At 36.2% G+C, this 18104-nt stretch overlaps 2 protein-coding genes across 9 annotated transcripts in view; both read right to left on the bottom strand.

Annotated features, from left to right (window-relative positions):
* Positions 1 to 2335: 2335 nt before the first annotated feature.
* Positions 2336 to 5074, bottom strand: dlx1a (distal-less homeobox 1a). Of its 2 annotated transcripts, none has more exons than XM_015359007.2 (3): positions 4762 to 5074; positions 4224 to 4427; positions 2336 to 3520 (listed from the first exon to the last, which is right to left on the bottom strand). In XM_015359007.2, exons 1-3 carry the CDS (start codon positions 5072 to 5074, stop codon positions 3351 to 3353), a joined length of 687 nt encoding a protein of 228 aa, XP_015214493.1. In that variant the 3' UTR covers positions 2336 to 3350. The 2 variants fall into 2 exon arrangements, with proteins under 2 accessions (XP_015214493.1, XP_006636571.1); XM_006636508.3 differs by having other exon boundaries at positions 4228 to 4427.
* Positions 5075 to 9719: 4645 nt separating this feature from the next.
* The window catches only part of metap1d (methionyl aminopeptidase type 1D (mitochondrial)), a 30820-nt gene continuing 22435 nt past the window's right edge, over positions 9720 to 18104 (bottom strand). For 2 of the 7 annotated variants that reach the window (XM_015359001.2, XM_015359004.2), the window contains 5 exons: positions 17316 to 17414; positions 13942 to 14039; positions 12194 to 12241; positions 11460 to 11538; positions 9720 to 9900 (listed from right to left, as the gene is read on the bottom strand). In XM_015359001.2, coding sequence (XP_015214487.1) covers positions 9822 to 9900; positions 11460 to 11538; positions 12194 to 12241; positions 13942 to 14039; positions 17316 to 17414 — 403 coding nt within the window. In that variant the 3' untranslated portion in view covers positions 9720 to 9821. The other 5 variants (XM_006636591.3, XM_015359002.2, XR_001479764.2 and 2 more) reach the window with 5 other exon arrangements.

Here is an 18104-nt window from a genome sequence, read left to right as displayed (position 1 = left end):
ATAAATATTATGCCGGGGACATGGGTTTTCCTCATATTCACTTAAATCTAGAAATGACATAAAAAACTTAAGGTGTTTTAATAACTTTATAAATAATAAGACTATTATTAAGCAATCCCTATCATTTCAAAGGCTAGTATTGGCTACATTGTGATATTATTATAGCAACTATTTAGCAATCAAAAATATGTTGTAGGAACGGTGATCATAGAAAATACGAGGTTATTGCATACGGAAAGTTTATGAGTCGCAGGGGTCTCTGAATACATATCTTTGTTTTAGGATAGCCTACATGCAAATATGTAGTTAACCTCGGTTTCAAACATTGAATTTTAGATTTAAAAAAAACTAAAATAATGTCTAATTTCGTTCTACAGAAACAAAACGTGTATCGTTTGTGTAAGATGGCACAAGGCCTATTTAACAATGTAGGACGACAGACTGCTTACAAGTAAAAAAACGGGAATGAATTTAATTGATATGACAAATGATATAACACTAACAAATCTTAATGATATCAAATGAAAGAGGAAAAAGTTGCCAATAATTAAGCCGACTGATCCTTGGATGATTTACTTAGCCTAGACTATTGGTTTTGCAAGTACACCTTGTTTAAAGATAAAACGACAAAAAGTGAGTAAATGTATAAAACTATGACCGTGCAGTAGACCATTTGCAGTTTTAGAATAATCTGTGGTCTAAAGTCAGCCACAGTGATTGCTATCGGTTTTCTCCAGAACATGTTGTTACGTTTCCTGTTCTGACCATGTGAGTTCAAAAATACTGCGAATCTTTGTAGCCCACACAGGACGTATGTCAGAATTGGTCAGAATAATTATAGAAAGCCTCACATTCACTTAATATCAATAAAAAGTATTACAATTTGAACAAGCGCACAGGCAACTTAAAAGGCCGAAGTATCAAAAACGAAAATATATCTTTAAACCTGGATTTAACATACTTTAAATGTACCTTTATTTTTTTCTTCAGAAATTATGCAGCAACGACATGTAGGTTTGTTCCTTTTATGAGACCGAGTAAAAATAATGCACCAAGTATATTAACAAGCTTGATTCCAGAAATAAACTCATGTGGAAATTTGTTGGGAGAATTAACGCCCCTCCCCCATCAAATACACACAGCCTTCATTAAGCGTCTACTTAATAGCATATTTCTAAAACAAAAGACGTCTGAACATAGGCCTACGCATTAGCCTGATCACAGCAATAGGTGAGCAACCTCTTTTAAATGAGTTCACGCGGTTTTTCTTTTTCGCAAAACAAACTAACAATTACCAAACGTCTTCATTTATTTAAAGAAAAATCCCTAATGTACTTCATTTTAAACGGTCGGTATTTATCAGTCGCTGTCACATTTTCTCCTGTTGTTCTCTGCTCCTTAAAAAAAAATGCTGAAAAAGCGCAGTTCAGCCATCAGCCCAAACAAGAGCTCATTTGAACTTGTCACTTTTACTGATCCACATTTTAACTTTTTTCTCAACACATCGCTGTCTTTTCCTGCAGCACCTGCTTCTAGCCCAATTATTCACTTAACACACACCAGTGCTTTCCCCGTCATTCAATGATGAAAAGGGGGTTTATTGTAACCACAGAAGAGGAGAAAGGAGCTTATAGCGACTATAAATGAAAATGAAAAGAAACAAGCACCAGACTTGTTATGGGAATAAAGGCACAAACGATAGTGGAGGCACTGCAGGCGAATAAAGAAAGGGTCAGGCTAAATTGAGAAATTCTGTATTAAGAAAACAATTGCGGACAGAAAGACAATCAGACCCTACAGTCTGACAGATAAGCGGACACAGGCACCCTGTCTTGAGAGTGAGAATTCAAACGTGCGAGCAGTTTTCCTAAAACATCTCGAGATAAATTGTACGCGTTTTGTTTTTTGATCGAGTGTTTGCCTGTTTATTTAGTTTTGTGTCCTTGGAGATTTAACACCAACCACTTCACAGCAACTATACGCTATTGAAAGTTGTAGAAATGTATAATGCAGATTAGAATCAAAATTTAATTTACAAATAATCGTATTGTTTATTTTACTTTCAGTTGTGCTTGATTTAAAACTCATTTTTAAAATATTTTACAAATACAGTGCAACGGGGTGCCATTCGAAATTTAATAATAAAAACGTCGATAGTACAAAATCATTTTACCAGACGTGCTTGTAACCGTAAAATGACTCCGGTACCTTTCACGCTGTCCTTTTGAAATCATAGGTGAATTGCGTTCAGATTTTACACATTATGTACAGGGATTTTCTTTTAATGTAAATCAATAAATTAACGTGTTGAATATAAAACTAAACTTTGACATAGAACGCTAAACACATTAATTTTAATTAACACATTTTCAATATTCACAGGTAAAATCCCATTTCACAGTGCGTCAAGTATACAATCACACACACAAAAAAGCTGAATATATTGAGATTTAAATATGCTTATATACATCAGTCTGATCAGTGCACTTCCTCAGGGGAGTAACAGAACATGCTGGAATCTCTTGTCGAATTGAAACTGCTTTTCCTTCTTTAAAGCTGCGAAACCTCATTTCAACAAGATTTTCACATGCATCGATTTGTGGCAAATCCAGGGTTTTTTTTATAAGCCTTTCTTTCATAGGGCGCTAATTTCAGTGTTGTTTGCGTTAATGGAGCAGTACAAGAGCAGAAGTTGTTTTTTTTTTCAGCTGTTGTTGTTTTATTTAATACCTTAAGAACACACTCACGCTTTGTTTTAAAGAAAGCAACCGCACAACTGTTGTGGACATCTGATTTAAATAATTTAAATAAAGTTTAACACACATAAACAAACACAGTCTGTACCCGATATGTAACCTATATGTATACAGACACACATATATATATAGGTTAGAGGGTCATACATCTACTCTTACATATATCAAGAGGTCACGGAAATGGGGTACAGCAGCTTTAACGTACTATTGTTTTCGCTATCCTCTCCCTCTTTTTTGGATTAAGAGGACATAAAAAAGACATTCTTCTTGCCCTTCCGCACGGACGATGCCTGTGCAAGTCTTTCTGCTTCCAGGCTGTTCTCTGAACGGTCTAACGGTGTGGAGGCCGATAGCTCAGCTGTCAGCGTTTGGGAACAAAGCTCCGCATCACATCTGTGCTCGTCTGCAACGGACCAGGGTGCAGTGCATCGCTGGGGAGCTGGCCCAAAATCCCCCCATGGTGGACCGTCCACGGTCTTCGAGGGGGGCGGGGCGGGGTTAACAGTGTCTATTCACATCAACTGCGGCTGCTGCATAGCTTCTTGATGTGCCGAGGGGTACCACGATGTGTAGCCGGGGATGTAGGTGCCCGGGTTACCCGCTGGCGCTTTCCCGGAGGCTGAAGCGTTCCAAACTGGGGCGACAGAAGGCGAGCCTGTGGAGAGACCTCTTCCATTGGCTAACGCGTTTGTGTCTATCGCCCCCCCGCCTTGCTTCATCAATTTCTTGAACTTGGATCGCTTGTTCTGAAACCAGATCTTCACCTGCAAAAGAAAAGACTCTTGTCAGACAAAAGCCGCGGTGTTCACAGTCGCTATCACTAAGCAGTCGGCGCGGTCAATGTTATCGAAGTGTTTAGCTCGATAAATCCTGACAGCTGTGCATGAATCCAAACCGAGTATCCTGATCTTGAAAGAATACGGTCACTAGCCTATTTTGTTTTCACGGAACACAAAACATGATTAAATGTACACATCAACACAAAATAATAAACGGGTTAGTATCTTACGTGTTAATACATTGTGGGATATTAAAAATTAGTCGCCATCACGAAAAATAATGCTGAATCACAATGTGAAAATGAGCCACATAAAAATAAAAAATAAAATATTTTGCGGCTGAGTCAACAACGTGATTAAAAGAAGTCGGCACGCTATTAAACTAGATTATATTTAATATTCTCTTTATCTTTGGTACTGGTACGCATTTATAATCAAGTTCGAAACCTGACAGTTATCTTTGTGTGGTCAAGTAGGTTTGTATCATTGTTGCAAAACCTGATTTAACTTTACAGATCAATTCATAAAATAGCATGACATTTCATCTCCTTTTCCGATGGTGTTCGATTTTTATCTTCATGACAAAAAGACGGACAATATTATTATTATCACCAGCAGTAGCAGTTATTCTGTTGTGAAGTTAAAAGTACATAACGAAAAACCGGTGTGCATTAAAAAACAAACGTACCGACCTGTGTCTGTGTGAGTCCCAGCGAGGCAGCGAGTTCAGCTCTTTCCGGAAGAGCGAGATATTGCGTTTGCTGGAACCGTCTGTTCAAAGCTTGGAGCTGCAAGCTGGAATAAATAGTCCGGGGTTTGCGGATCTTTTTTCCTTTCCCGTTAAACCGAACTTCTCCTCCTTCCACAACTGTGTTTTTCTCTGTCTCCGTTGCTGAGAATCGAACAAACAAACAAAACCAAAAAAGGAGGAAAGAGAAACAAAACGTGTTCAGGAAAAGAGCCTTCACGACCGCTCCAGCAAAGCAGCGAACTTTGCTGTGCAAGTTTGCTATTTTTACCATGCTGCAGTTTAGGTATAATTACCCTTAATTGCATACATTGTTTATAGCATTACGCAATAAATAATTACCAAGACTAATACGTGAACATCTGGGCTGATTTTCCAATTCGGCGTACGTTCACTGGACTGCAAAAGCAAAGCTTCAGCGTCGCCCAGCGCTTTGCAAAAGTAGGAATTCGTCGACAAGAAATTCTGGCGGTCTTACCTGTGTCTTCTAACCGTGTCTGCGTTAAGGTCGAGCTGCTTTGGTAGGACTGTACAGAGCTGATATATGGACTTGAGGAATGACTGCCGACCGAGTTGACATATGGATAACCCAGAGACCTAGGGAAAGATGAGCCTGTGCTGTATGAACTTTCGTGTTGAGAATGACCAGCAGAATGTAAACAGTGCATGGAATAGTGTCCATGAGACATGGAAGAAGGCGACATTTGTTGGCTTGATGGCCCAAATTCCATGAAAACTGCTTTCCCTGAGACAGGGCTATTAAGACTTTCTGGCATTGTAGTCATTGTCATCTCTTCTGGCTGATCCCTTCTCTTCCTTTTTGTTTTCTTCTATGATCTCAGTGAAGGATGGATCCCAATTTAAGCTGATCTGATTTTTTCACTTTCCATTCATAAGAAAATGGAGTTTGTCTCTGTGAAAAGTCTAAGCATGATGCTGTGGATCTACACAAACTCGCCTCAAAGGTTTGAATCAGCGATTCATGAATATTCATCGAAGCCCGGCGCTGATTGGCCCGCCCGTGCCAAGAGCGGCTCCGATTGGCGATCCAGAGGTTGGGTCCGGAGAACCTTCGGAACTCAAGAAAAACAGCAAAGCCGAGACTAAATTTTGTGCATTTCCGAAAACCATAGTAAAAGGTACAGCAGATCTGTTTCGAACAGATGACAGTAAGAGAAAGAAGATCATTTTAAAGCCTACTGCCTGTCTTGAAAGAAGATAGGGATAATTGCTAAAATACACGTTGTAGCATCCTCCAATACCAGGCTGTATACATTCACTGTATGTAGTGTTTCTGCTCAGAACACTCAGGTGCAGTTCCTACTGACATTCTTCCTACTTTGTGCCATAAACCAGTGTGCCATAAACGACAACAACAATACACATATTTTAAAAATATATTTTTTAGGAAAATGGTTCCTTCACATCACGGAATAGGTTTCAGATTTTATGGAAATATATGTTGGTGGCCAATGTGAAATTAAAACGTTACGTTTCTAATTAAATTAATCATTCAATAAAGTGAAGTTTGAGCATTCTAAGAAAGCATTTCAAGATTTTGTCCGTAAAAGGAGAATATGTCAAACCATTGTTATCCGTTGTAAGGTTCTTTAATCGATTCCTCACAATTTGTACATTTATTTTTATTTAAATAAATATTGGCAGTAGAAAAGCACTAATTAGGGATTCAAATAAACGTCATGCCTTATGATACGTTGCCAAATGAACAACATTAAAACGTTTTAATATCTAAGTGCGTGACGTATGAAAAACTATAATGATGTGATACATTAATAATAATTGCAGTAGAAAACATCTACCATTTTCAGACATTTTTATTATGATTACTCATTTAGGACGCTATATGCGGTAATCATCTTTCACTATCAATAATAATTTATTTGACTAACGACTAATCCAAAACAACTTACATTTGCATCGCTTTATACAGCAAGGAAGGAAACTTGAATATGTAAGAAAAGCTTAATTCTGTACAGCTTGAACTGAAATCAGTTCAGGGCGGCTTGTCTCTCCCGGATCTTTAAAAAGACGCTGCCTGTTTTGAGACGGTCTCTTCGTGTGGACACCCACAACACTAATAATAATAGCCAGTGAAAGTAAACAAATTGAGAAAGTTGTAACTGTAACCTGTGTCTCTGGATTTGTGAGAGTTCACACGTGCAGATGTATTACTTACTGATTCATTTGATTAAATGCTGGTCTCGAGTGCTCTGATCCGCAGCTGAAGGCAGTCCTATTAGCATAACACTGATGTTTAATTTTCATACGCATAATTAGCCATATATTTAACACTTCCAGCGACACGCAGTCTGCTTTCATCATTAAACAGCCTGGGGACCTGAAGTGGCCTAGGCTGAACTACAACGGTGGACTACTGAACATTTGGAAATATGCGGGACTGTTCAATGTCAGATTGGCTAATAGCAATAAAACAAAACTGTGGCGTTCAACAGAATTGGGCTATCCTTTCTGCGTCATTTTTTGCTGTAATTAGCATTCCAAGAGAATCAGAAGTCGTTTATACCGGGTAATATTACATCCACTTTCATGGAACCTTTAAAGCAATAAAGCTCTAAATCTAGATTTTTAAAAAATAATATATTACATTTCCCCATTCTACCATCAAAATCGCTAATACACACTTATTCGAAAAGGGTTTATGATTAATGAACTTATACTTTCGGATTTTATGTATGTATTGTAGTTATTATCAAGGGAATGGAACTTAAACGTTAGTTTCACTTAGTAATGTGTACGTGTATGTGCTGTATACTGTACCACAATGTGAATTCTAATGTATAATGAACAGCTTGATATACGGCAGTATTTTTTCATAAATAAGGTCACTATTTATAGATGTAAATGGTTTATTACACCTATAATTTGAATCCTAAATAAAGATAGTCACTATCGTGGAACAATGCTAAGCGCGCCGGAAGCACTAACCTGTTAAAAAGATAACTAAAACGCATAATTGTATCAATAATTATTAGTGAATTAATGTAATGAGCTTAAAGATGTATTAATGTCGTTTTATATTAAAAAATTAATCTTATCACCTGACAATAACAGTATTTTTATCAGTTAAAATACCTTTCAGTTTTTAATCCCTCATAAATTACCGTATAATCAGGACACCGTTTTGAACGAAACACGGGCAGATTCTGTATAATCCTGAGCCCAGTATGCGATTGATTTTGACAGTATTTTTTACGATAATTTGTTTTTTAAACGATGCCATTATAAGCTCCTTTTAACGTTCTCTTTTGTTTTCACTGCAGGTTTCTCTCATATGCCCAGTTGTGACACCTGTTCTTAAATTCTTGCGTATTTTGTTTCTGCTTGTAGCTTCGATTTAACATTGCACAGAATCTAGTCTTATCTGGGGATCTGTAAATATTTTAAAGTAACCTGTTCTGAAACCCACAGGGGAACAGAAGGACAAAGCCGGTTTAAATGTTCTTTCATGCCTGTGATTGTAACCATATGTAAACCCATGTATACTGTGGAAAAAAATACTGAGTTGCTGTTTTTAGATTAGCATTAAAGTAACGGCCTTAAATCCAAAACAAATTCAATGTAATAGAATTCTAAGAAATGAAACATTATCGATGGAATGAGCGCCCCTAGATAGAACATGAATTGTTTAATCATGTTTTAGAATATGCACCATAAATAACATCACCTTACAGTAATTTGCACTACAGACGTCTCGTTACCACAGCAGTTGGTAAATCCTTCAGTCCTAATAAAATTATTCCGGGATAATCGTATGATGCCAACAGACATACAGAACTAATGTAAGAGTAATTGTATGTAATCGAATTGTTCCCGATTAACTGGAAAATGAAATTTCCCCTCTACGCTACGTCATAGAACGGTGTTCACGTTTATATGGGTATCTTACTGGTTTCCATTCCACACTGATATCATTACGTGATTGTTAAAACTCAGCTAGCGAATTACTTCAATTTGGTCTTTTGTAGACTGACATCGCAATAAATGATAATAATTATTATAATAGAAAAATATAGCAAAAGCAAACTATATGATAGTCCTTTTCTGAAATTCTTATCGCATGTGAAGCAGGTAAGTTGAACATAAACCTTACACAAAAAAGAGTTCAAACTCAAAAACAGGCTTGGATTTCATAGAACGCGAATTAAAAGTTTTTAAAAAAGCGTTCAGCTACACACAATCTTTAAAGGAAACCAGTCCTTATCGGCATTTTTAACAAATTCCACATTTTTGGTAGGGTGGAATATAGTACTCTATTATAAATATCTATTATAATATCAATAAATTGCCTGTATTGGTTTTCCTGATTCGGATCTGGCCAAATATTCAAATTCTATATCCTTAATTTTACTAGGCTACATTCCCGGTTAGCAATGGATGTAATAAATTCACAACCATCCATCTGTTCCTCTGCCTGCTCAGAATTTCCAGATGAATAACAAATTAAAGGCAGTTGAATTCCGTCACTGTGATTATCAACCTAATTACATAATTGAACTTCAAGATGCGAAACAGGGAACTTTTATACATGTTTAGCAAATACTTGTAGTGACAACATACGTCCGTAAACTGAATGTTAGACTGACGCACGGTTTCAGGTTTTGTAGTAATTGTGTCGCTAACTACGTAGCATGTTCTCGAATGACCGAATGTATTCCAGAATAATAGTACCCGAATTCAAACAATTTAGAATGGAATTTCCTTTTCTATAATGTGAGCATGTGCATAGCGTGTCACGTGGTTTTCCTGTTCTAAATTCAATGTAATCTTCATTCTATAGATAATAATAATAATAATAATAATAATAATATCTTTATCTTACCTGGAAATACTCAAAACACTATTGTCGACACAGCAGATATCATATTAACGACTTGTTTTTACACTGCGGTTGTGTTGAGATGCAAAAAAAAATAAAATGATGAGGAAAATAAGTCGGATGCGGAAATGAATACGTTACAAAAAAAATCTCGGACACGGGTTCCTATTTGAGCACGCTAATGGTACTTCTGTGACTCTATTAAGGATCCAGATCTTAGTAGGACCAACATACTGGTTTTATTTTAAAATACATTATATTATTAAACAAAATGGTGACTATAGGTTCCATTGGGATCCGGAATTTAGAAGAACATCAAAGCAAGATATTTTTTTTAACAAAGTGCACCCTGTTGCAAAAACAATATTTTCAAATTCGTAAGGTCTAATTCATGTCTTGCAAGATTCTGACAAAACCTCTATTGAAAATTGTGCCGATTGTATATTGCTTCTAGTTTTAAGTTTGCGTGTTCAGTTTTCCTTGACGTTTACTTGATGTGTACCATACCCAGTTCCGTATTTCACCAATCGTGTAATTTCTAACACGTTGAAAAAAAAGAGAGCATTTTTACTACTCGGTAAAAAGACAACGATTTTTTATTTAAATAACATCAAAGACTTCTGTACAGGTTGGGATTGTAAGTCTTGCTTGAGCTTCCCTGACTTTGCTCTGCATCCTTCTCAGTCTTCACAGGGTAGTTTTGTCAGAATCTCTGCTCCTTTTGATGTGATGACTACAGTGTGCTCAAATTGTGCTGATCTAGGAAAAAAGGAAAGTGATACATTAGGCACTGATTAGCAGGAGGGAAAAAAAACCAACAGGAGGATTTATGCAATGGTCTGTTTTAACACTTGTCAAACTTTACTTGATGTCATGTCTGCAAAGGAAAAGGTAGAGCACAATGAAAGGTAGTGAGGTTAAGTAATGTATGAGGCAGTTTTAGTCATCACTGCCTCCCCTATTGCTTGTCACCTAATCTGCCACTAACCAGAGAAAACTGCTCTGTATTATCTATGGAAAAAACACAATGCTTTAGATTTAATGTTCTAAATCATATGAATCTATGAGACTAATGCCATTTTAAACACCACAGAATCCATACAAAAAAGACCACTGGACCAATGCAGATGATTAATTCATGTTGTTAATGGGATCTAACTCACTAGCCACCTCGACCAGTTTTATTTCAACTGACAGGAGTGACTTCATCTTAGTTCATTATACTATATACTGAAAAGCAATGTTAAAATCTGAAATCAAGGCATCAAAGATGGAACTAAATATAATTGAGAAAAATATCTGTTATTAAAAGATCATAAATGATGGTTCCAATTACAGATTTAAATTATTATTATTAAAGTATAATTTCATGTTTCTATTTTGCTTTCCTTTTCAGAAAATACTTGTATTGAAAAGTCTAACTATGGTTGAAAAACAAAGCATAACATAATAACCTGGATATATATGAAAAAATATGTCAAATGCAAAACCCTGTCATCATGCATTAAAAAAGGTAAATGTTTTAATTGCACTTAGCAGAATTGTTAACTCTAGCATATTGTCTTGAACAGCATACAGTACTAGTTTACAGCCCCTAGGGACTATATTATGCAGAATATTTGAATGCAACTACATTTAAACTCCATTGTGATTGCATTGCGATTTTCCACGACTGTAACAGAACAGTGTTTTATATGTCATGACTAAGTACACTCTAAGACATAATCTTCTGAAAGCAACATGATTAAGGAATAGGTCTTAAATTAAGCACACACAGAGTACTAGAAACAAAATGAGCCTCGTCCCTTAATGAGATATTAAACACAAAAAGTGATAATTTCTTAATTTTGCTCATTTAATCATACTGTTATACACACAGTGTAATTAAAGTGCAGCAGAACGAAACTGAAATAAGGGTAGCTGATGAATTTTAAAGGTAGCTGTAGTGTATGGGGATGACCAAGATGCTCAGTGATGCTGTGGTTTGACATGGGACCCAGCATCTCAGGTATACGGGCTCTTGTTGATGAACAGCTTAAGAAATACAACACAAGTCTCTAGGGAGGAGGTCTTTTCTCAATAACCAAGGATTTTTCAGTTTTGCATAATATGTTGATCACTCATCTATTCTTAAGAGGATTTGGAGTCTGAGCGACTGATAGGCAAACGCACCATAAAACACTTACATGACAGGAGGTTTCTCACAGCTTAGACAGTAATCACACATTCAGATTGCTCAATTTCAATTTATGAGAAAAAAAGCCTCCCGAGCTTGAAATCACATGGCCAGTATAAACTGTATATAAAACCCCTTTTACCTTTTATTGTCAACAGAAACTGCAGTCCACTTATCTTCTAGGATTTTAAACTCAGATGACCCTTCCATGAGGATGGGCTCTGTATTTAAATAATAATAATAAAATAATAATAATTATAATCATCATCATCACACAATATTAGATATTATGCTTTGTGCAAAACAGAATAAATGATTTCAGCAACTGCTAAACTGTTAGGAGACATTTTTTATTGAAGTCTCATTGTTCACAATAAAAAAAGGTAAATATTGCTTCACAACATGTCTATGTAAGAATTATAACAAAAATATTGTAACCATTATTTGAGGCCTATACCAGATTTCTAAACAAGCCCATATCAGGAGACTAAATCAAGATATCACATTTTGTGTATTATACACGGAAATGGCCAAATTGCTTTAGAAATGAAAGTTGTGTGAAATTAAAACTATAGTAATTGATTTGTGATCAGGGCCCATTATGAAAACCAACAACTGCTGCAAGATCATTGTATTAATAAAAAGCTGCAATTATTTTCAGTCATCAGCTTTAAAACAGGCTTTGCATTAAATACTGTAGTTTCAGGTGACTAGAAATAACTATTTTATTGTATGGTGCTTTACAATACAGTGATGTGTATTGTAAAGGACTGGTGGCAGTTGTGTAAAATTTTGAATCATGCAGTGCAAGTATACTAAACAAAAAATATTACAGATATTTCTTTAGGCATAACGCTAATAATAGAAATTACTGACCTATTGTGAAAGCCATGCCTTCCTCCATCAAAATGTCATTTTCATTGACTGCAGAAAGAAAGAATATATATCATAAAACAGTTAGCTCTTTCTAAATATAAATGTTTTTCAATGGGCCTCACATTATAGCATGCAGGAAATTGTATTTTAACCTAAATGCATTTGAATGTTTAGGTTACTGCCAGTTTGAAATTTATGGCTTGCCTTTCCTATACTGCATTTGAAACAAAAAAGGCAAAAAGTCATTAATAATGTGTGTGTCATTTTTTTATCCATAGACACAGTGTGAGTATAACCTATACTAACACTTTTCAAGTAATCGTTCTGTAAATCTGTGGTTTTATAATCAACGTCTATTTAGCAATTGTATGTAAATGGCAAAGCTGAAGAAGACTGCAATTTAACTCAAGGGGAGGTAATTCCACAGGTTTGTAGTTATGTACTGTATGCTTGTTGAAAACACCAACTACCATGTCTTGGTAATGTACTGATAACACAGACTTTCTTCCAGGTACAGCCAACTTTGCTAAGACAGCCTAACGAGTTACCTGAACGCAAATGTTTTGTTATTCCCAACTGCAGGTTCTGAGATTTCATTTCTTCACACTTTGGATCAGAGTTTTTAAGTGCACCAGTTTTGTTTCCACAACAAACAGTTTCTGTCTATGTGACCTTCTGTAAAGACTCTTGGATCTGTGCCTATCTAGTAGGAAAATGAGTGATGTGATCACTGACTTTTACCTCCAGGAATAGATCTGATTTTTGACCAGAAACAACAGCCACATGAATTGTGTTCTGGTGGTCTCAACTAATTTCTTCATGGGCGCAAGTATTTTTACAGTTCAGAAAAAACAATGACCGAAAACTGAAACCAAGTGCAGATGTGGTGTTTCTACAATTCTTAAAGGACACTGCTCTTCGATGATGGCTTTACAAAAGAAGCATGATAGAGAAAAAATAAGAATAAAAATTATACTTCAGGTCAAACACATAAACGGTTGTAGTTCAAGTAGGTATCTACATCAGCATGCGTAGGCTGCAAAGGAACAAGTCCAGTTTTATTTCATGCTGAAAAGAGAAGAAAATAAAAACTTTTTGGCTGTGGAACACCCGAAGAAGGCTCCACAGCTGGAACATTGTGTTTCTTTTCTTTTCAGCATGGAATAAACCTGTACATAAACTGTTATGCTGAGCTTCATCGGTATTACCAACTTTGGTAAAATAACAACAGGAAATACATTTAAATAGACGTTTCCAGTCTTTCAAATTATATTTTATAGTAAAAGATGCCATAATGATGGACTATTTTTGGTAAATTTAACAATGAAAACTTGGAGATAACTCAAAGAAAGTGACATAAGACCAATTTTATCCTTATGGGTACAACACAAACTACAATTTAACTGAGTTCTGGCTTCCATAACCAGAACACTTTAAAATTTAAAGTTTAAATTGAACATGTTTTATAAACACTACAGGTCACTGAATTAATACAAGCTTAATGTTTTTCAAATTAAAACTGGCCTCACCATTTAGACTGGATGGTTGTACAAGTTCAAGACATACATACAACATACTGATTCTTGCAAAGGGAGAAAAGGGAGACAAAATATGCTGATAAGTATAAAGCAGAAATTGTTCATTGATTTTAATGTGCACACTGCTCTCACTATTGAATTCTTGAATGTCATGTGGCAATTTGTAAATGCACTGTAGGCCAAACACGTCACAGATCATGTACATCTTACCATGATGCCATATTTCAGGGTGACCATGGAAGTAGGTTCCAATCCCATGACCAATGAAGTATGGGCAGACTTGCAGTCCATAGGAATTAGCTCTCTGACTATGGTTTAAACAGAAAATTAAGAACATAAAAACTTAGTTGTGTAAAAAGCAAAGTACCATGTATATTCTCAAAACAGATAAAAAAAAATAATCAGCTTAGACTTAAACAAATTGGTGCCGTGAGCTACTATTTGTGTATTCAGGAACCATTATTTATAGGTCTGGAGCAGTTTTGCCTGTTTGCCAGATTCAACATTTCATTGTGTTATACTTGGAAACATTCAATTGACTTGATCAAAAGGCTACAAATCTCAAACAAGCCCAAAAGCACTTTTTTTCTACATTCACATTCTTTGGCTTAAACAATATTTATTATAGTACAGAAAACACTGATTGCTGTTCCTACTGTGATGAATTTAAACAGACAAGAAGCAGTTCTCACTCAAGCTAATCGGAAACGCTATAAGGAGACCATGTGATTTATTACTAATAATAACAATAATAAGGAATTACAAGTAGCTACATACATGCTGCAGCATCTTTATGTTATGCTTATTAAAAATAATTTGAATTAAGAGCACATCTTTAAAATTTGTACTTTTTTAAAGTACAAAGCAAATTAAATAAAAAACAAACATCAAATGGACACTAGCACTGCAGCTATAAAGAATCCTGGCAAAATGAAATACCTCTGGGCTTTACCATGTATGTTTTATAGACAAGCAGACTGAAGAATTTCAAAAGGTATTTAGTAGGTCTTATGTTCCTCCTGTGTTTTTAGTTTGTGTATACAGAACCTTTTCCAGCATATAAGATGTGGAACCATTCAAGAATCACAGCAGCTGCTGGTGAAGCAGTGCTACTTGGGGCTAAATTGTGCCAGCACAATGAGAGGGCTGGGTGTATTCTCTACACGAGTATCTCCAATTTCTGTGTTCTTGCAAAAATTAATCATGTTTCTCACCAGACAATTAAATCGCCAAAAAACTGTAGCACAGGCATAGACACTTTTGTCTCAATTTAGAATGTTTGAGCATGTACATGAGCGAAAATCACAGGTAGTCTTCTGATGAATGCCAGCATCTGTCTGTAATATTATTTTAAAATGATTATTGTTAGAATGTGATCCAAGAAGACTATAGATGTATACAAGAGTCTGGCTAGGAAGAATTACTTTTTGTATTTGAACATCTCACAAGCCAGATGTGTGTCCAAAGAGCGAACAAGGTTCAGGATAGTTTGCACCGCATCTCTTATGCCTGGAAGAAGACAAACGAAACCTCTGCCTAATCTTCACTCTGCATCAGAGACTGCTGGATTAAAAAGGATCCAACTGCAAAGCAGATGGACCTACTGAAGGGGGTCTTGAATAGCTGTCCAGAATTAAATTTGTATGTTATTTTGTTCCTATTTTATGTAGTAAAGAATGCTTGTCCTAATAAAGTCTTGAATGAGATGAACTCATACTGGTCCATTACTACTGCCTATGTCTGAATTCAACTTGCACATCAGCACAAGAAATAATATTATGAAAATGTCAATTGTTCGACAGAAGGAAAGGCTGAACATGCAACATTCAAAACACCCTCCTCCCATTTCAAAGAATATACACCAATAATCACAATAAAACAAATGGTGAAAATATATAGGAGTAATACAGTATGTATATTATCAAATGCCCCTTTCTTGTATTGGAATTAAAGTCTTATTAAAGGTAACTTTCAAAGATAACTCAATGGTGACTTTCACCTGGCATATCTCAGTTTCGTTGCGCCCATCTGCATAGCTCAGACAAACACCTGAGCGTTTGAACTGTCATCAGAATAAAGGTTAGTGCAAATTCATCTCAGCACAAGCCCTGTGGATCCCACACTGTGGTTAATCGCAGTTCAATGGGAGTCTGTGAAAGATGCTGCAGTAAAAACCAATACAGTCTACCTATTACAAAACCAGCAGGGGTCAGAGCACACTGGAAACCATAACACCTGCCTGAAATTGGTCTAAAAACGACCAATTACCTTTGAGTTAGACATTGTGGAAAAAGGTGTTTCAATAAATTGCTAGCACTTAATGCATCAACTGCGTATAAAGAAACCAGTTGCAAATATGAGCAAGCTCGGGTTTTCAGTTGCTGCCAGTTAGCAAAACCATCAGAAAGGAAGGTATTGCTTAAAACAAACCTGGCTCCAAATTAAAAAAAGGGGCTGAAAAATGAAATAAACACCGTCTCAAGAAAGGAGTAAAAAATGTAATAAAAGCCATGGCTTTTTTTGTTTCGAGCCAGCCTTTTGGCATAGCGAATGAGCACTGCACAAGGGGAAAAAAGATCCTTACAGGGAAGGCTGTGTCAACTAGGTATTTGGTTTTTTTTTCCCCCGATCTTTGTAACATAGCCTGATTAAATGGAGAACATGTCTCATGAAATGCATTCTCCCCTAAATGAGAAGCATGCAAATTTCCCAATTAAATACTTAGCTGTATTAGGGGCCGACTGGAGTTCAGCTGCATCCACGCCTTCAGAGTGGCACCCTCTTTAGTTTTTTTGTAAAGAGTTAAGTCGCAAACAAAGAGAGGAAGGAGGTCAGCACCCAGTCAACACCTGAATGTGAGTTTTTTTTTGTGTTCCCCTTGATCCACATAGTGCACGGTGTTATTAGCTTTAATGATGGAAAATTGTAATGTTGATACAAGTCTTTTTTTTAAGTAGTAGGCGGAAGCTCCATTTATTACTAAGTTCTTTGTGACTAAAAGCCGTGGACAGTACATTTATGCTGCAGAAAAAAAGGCCTAGATGCTCTTTCCATAGCACAGCTAATTATTCCTACTGTGACCTTAATGATCTGTGCTGTTCCCTCCACATCTCATCCACGCGCCTACCCCTCTATGGAGGATAGTGTCAGGGAATATGAAAAAACCTATAATGAAACCATTTTCATGATGGAGAAAGGCTACTGGAGCTGCACTTGCTACAAAGAAGGCTCAATTATATGAGTAATTGTGATAATTTTCCCCATTCATGGCCCTTTCTGAAAGAAAAAAAAATGAGAGAGACCTAGAAAGGAAAATTACTTGAACAATAAAGGGTGCAGAAAAAAAAAGATGAGACGTTGAAAAGGGGGGAATGCAATGCTATATATATACATATATATTTTACACGCACACACAAACAGTGGAATAACCACAGAGAACAACAAAAACGTGATAAAAGCTGATATGCAGCTGTGTCTCAAAATTAAACATTCTTTTCCCTTCCTATTGATGAATGCATCTCCAGCAAATGTGCCTCAGTAGTTAGCTATCATTTGTTGTTCCATGACAGGAAAAGGATAATTACCTCTCAGAGAGAATCAAAAGGCTGACATGCCCTTTAGACACAGCCATGAATGCAGAGCTTGATAGAATGCTTGAGTAAGAATGTAGTGCTTTCCCCTTTCTTTAGTGGAGAAAAAATTTTGTTAGACAGAATACAAGAACACCACCAGCAAATGCATTAAACCCTGGGTGTTCAAAAATATGAGGTGCCTCTGTCTATCAACTCTTTCCATTTGCAAAACTAAAACTGCATTCAAATTTCAATTCTATTATATTCACGGACAGGGAAGACAGTGAGATATGCATTACTTTTTTTGTTTCACAGTAGGGGTCGGATCCAACACTTCCTATGAAAGAATAGAAAGACGAGATTCCCTTCTCCTAGGAGGACTTAGCCTATAATTTGAATCTCAGAAGAAAAAAAAAAAACCCAATATGCTTCAATAATTGTACCCCACACATGGTCACAAGGGTATATTAACATTCTGCATCGATTGTAAGACTTAATGCTTTTGATGTATGGATTTACAGTATGTATGTGTCTGGATTTGTGGTAAAAATTGATGTGCCTAAATTGAAAGCTAATTGTACCTTCTTGTCAAAAAAAAAAGAAAAAGGCCTTATTAATCAAAACCATATTTTAGACATGCGATGGTCGGTAAAGCTTGTCCCTGAGGCAGAGAGATGGTCAAGACAAGCAAAAACAAAACACTGAATTGCATTTCTTCGTTGTGTATTTCCACTGCATCTCTTGTACAGCTGGATAAAGGCTAAATTACTACCTGTTTTTTACCCAATATATAATCTTAAC

This window comes from Lepisosteus oculatus, chromosome 12, assembly GCF_040954835.1.
Source record: "Lepisosteus oculatus isolate fLepOcu1 chromosome 12, fLepOcu1.hap2, whole genome shotgun sequence".
NCBI lineage: Eukaryota > Metazoa > Chordata > Actinopteri > Semionotiformes > Lepisosteidae > Lepisosteus > Lepisosteus oculatus.
The sequence above is the reverse complement of the archived record's forward strand: the minus strand, read 5'-3'. Positions and strand labels throughout refer to the sequence as shown.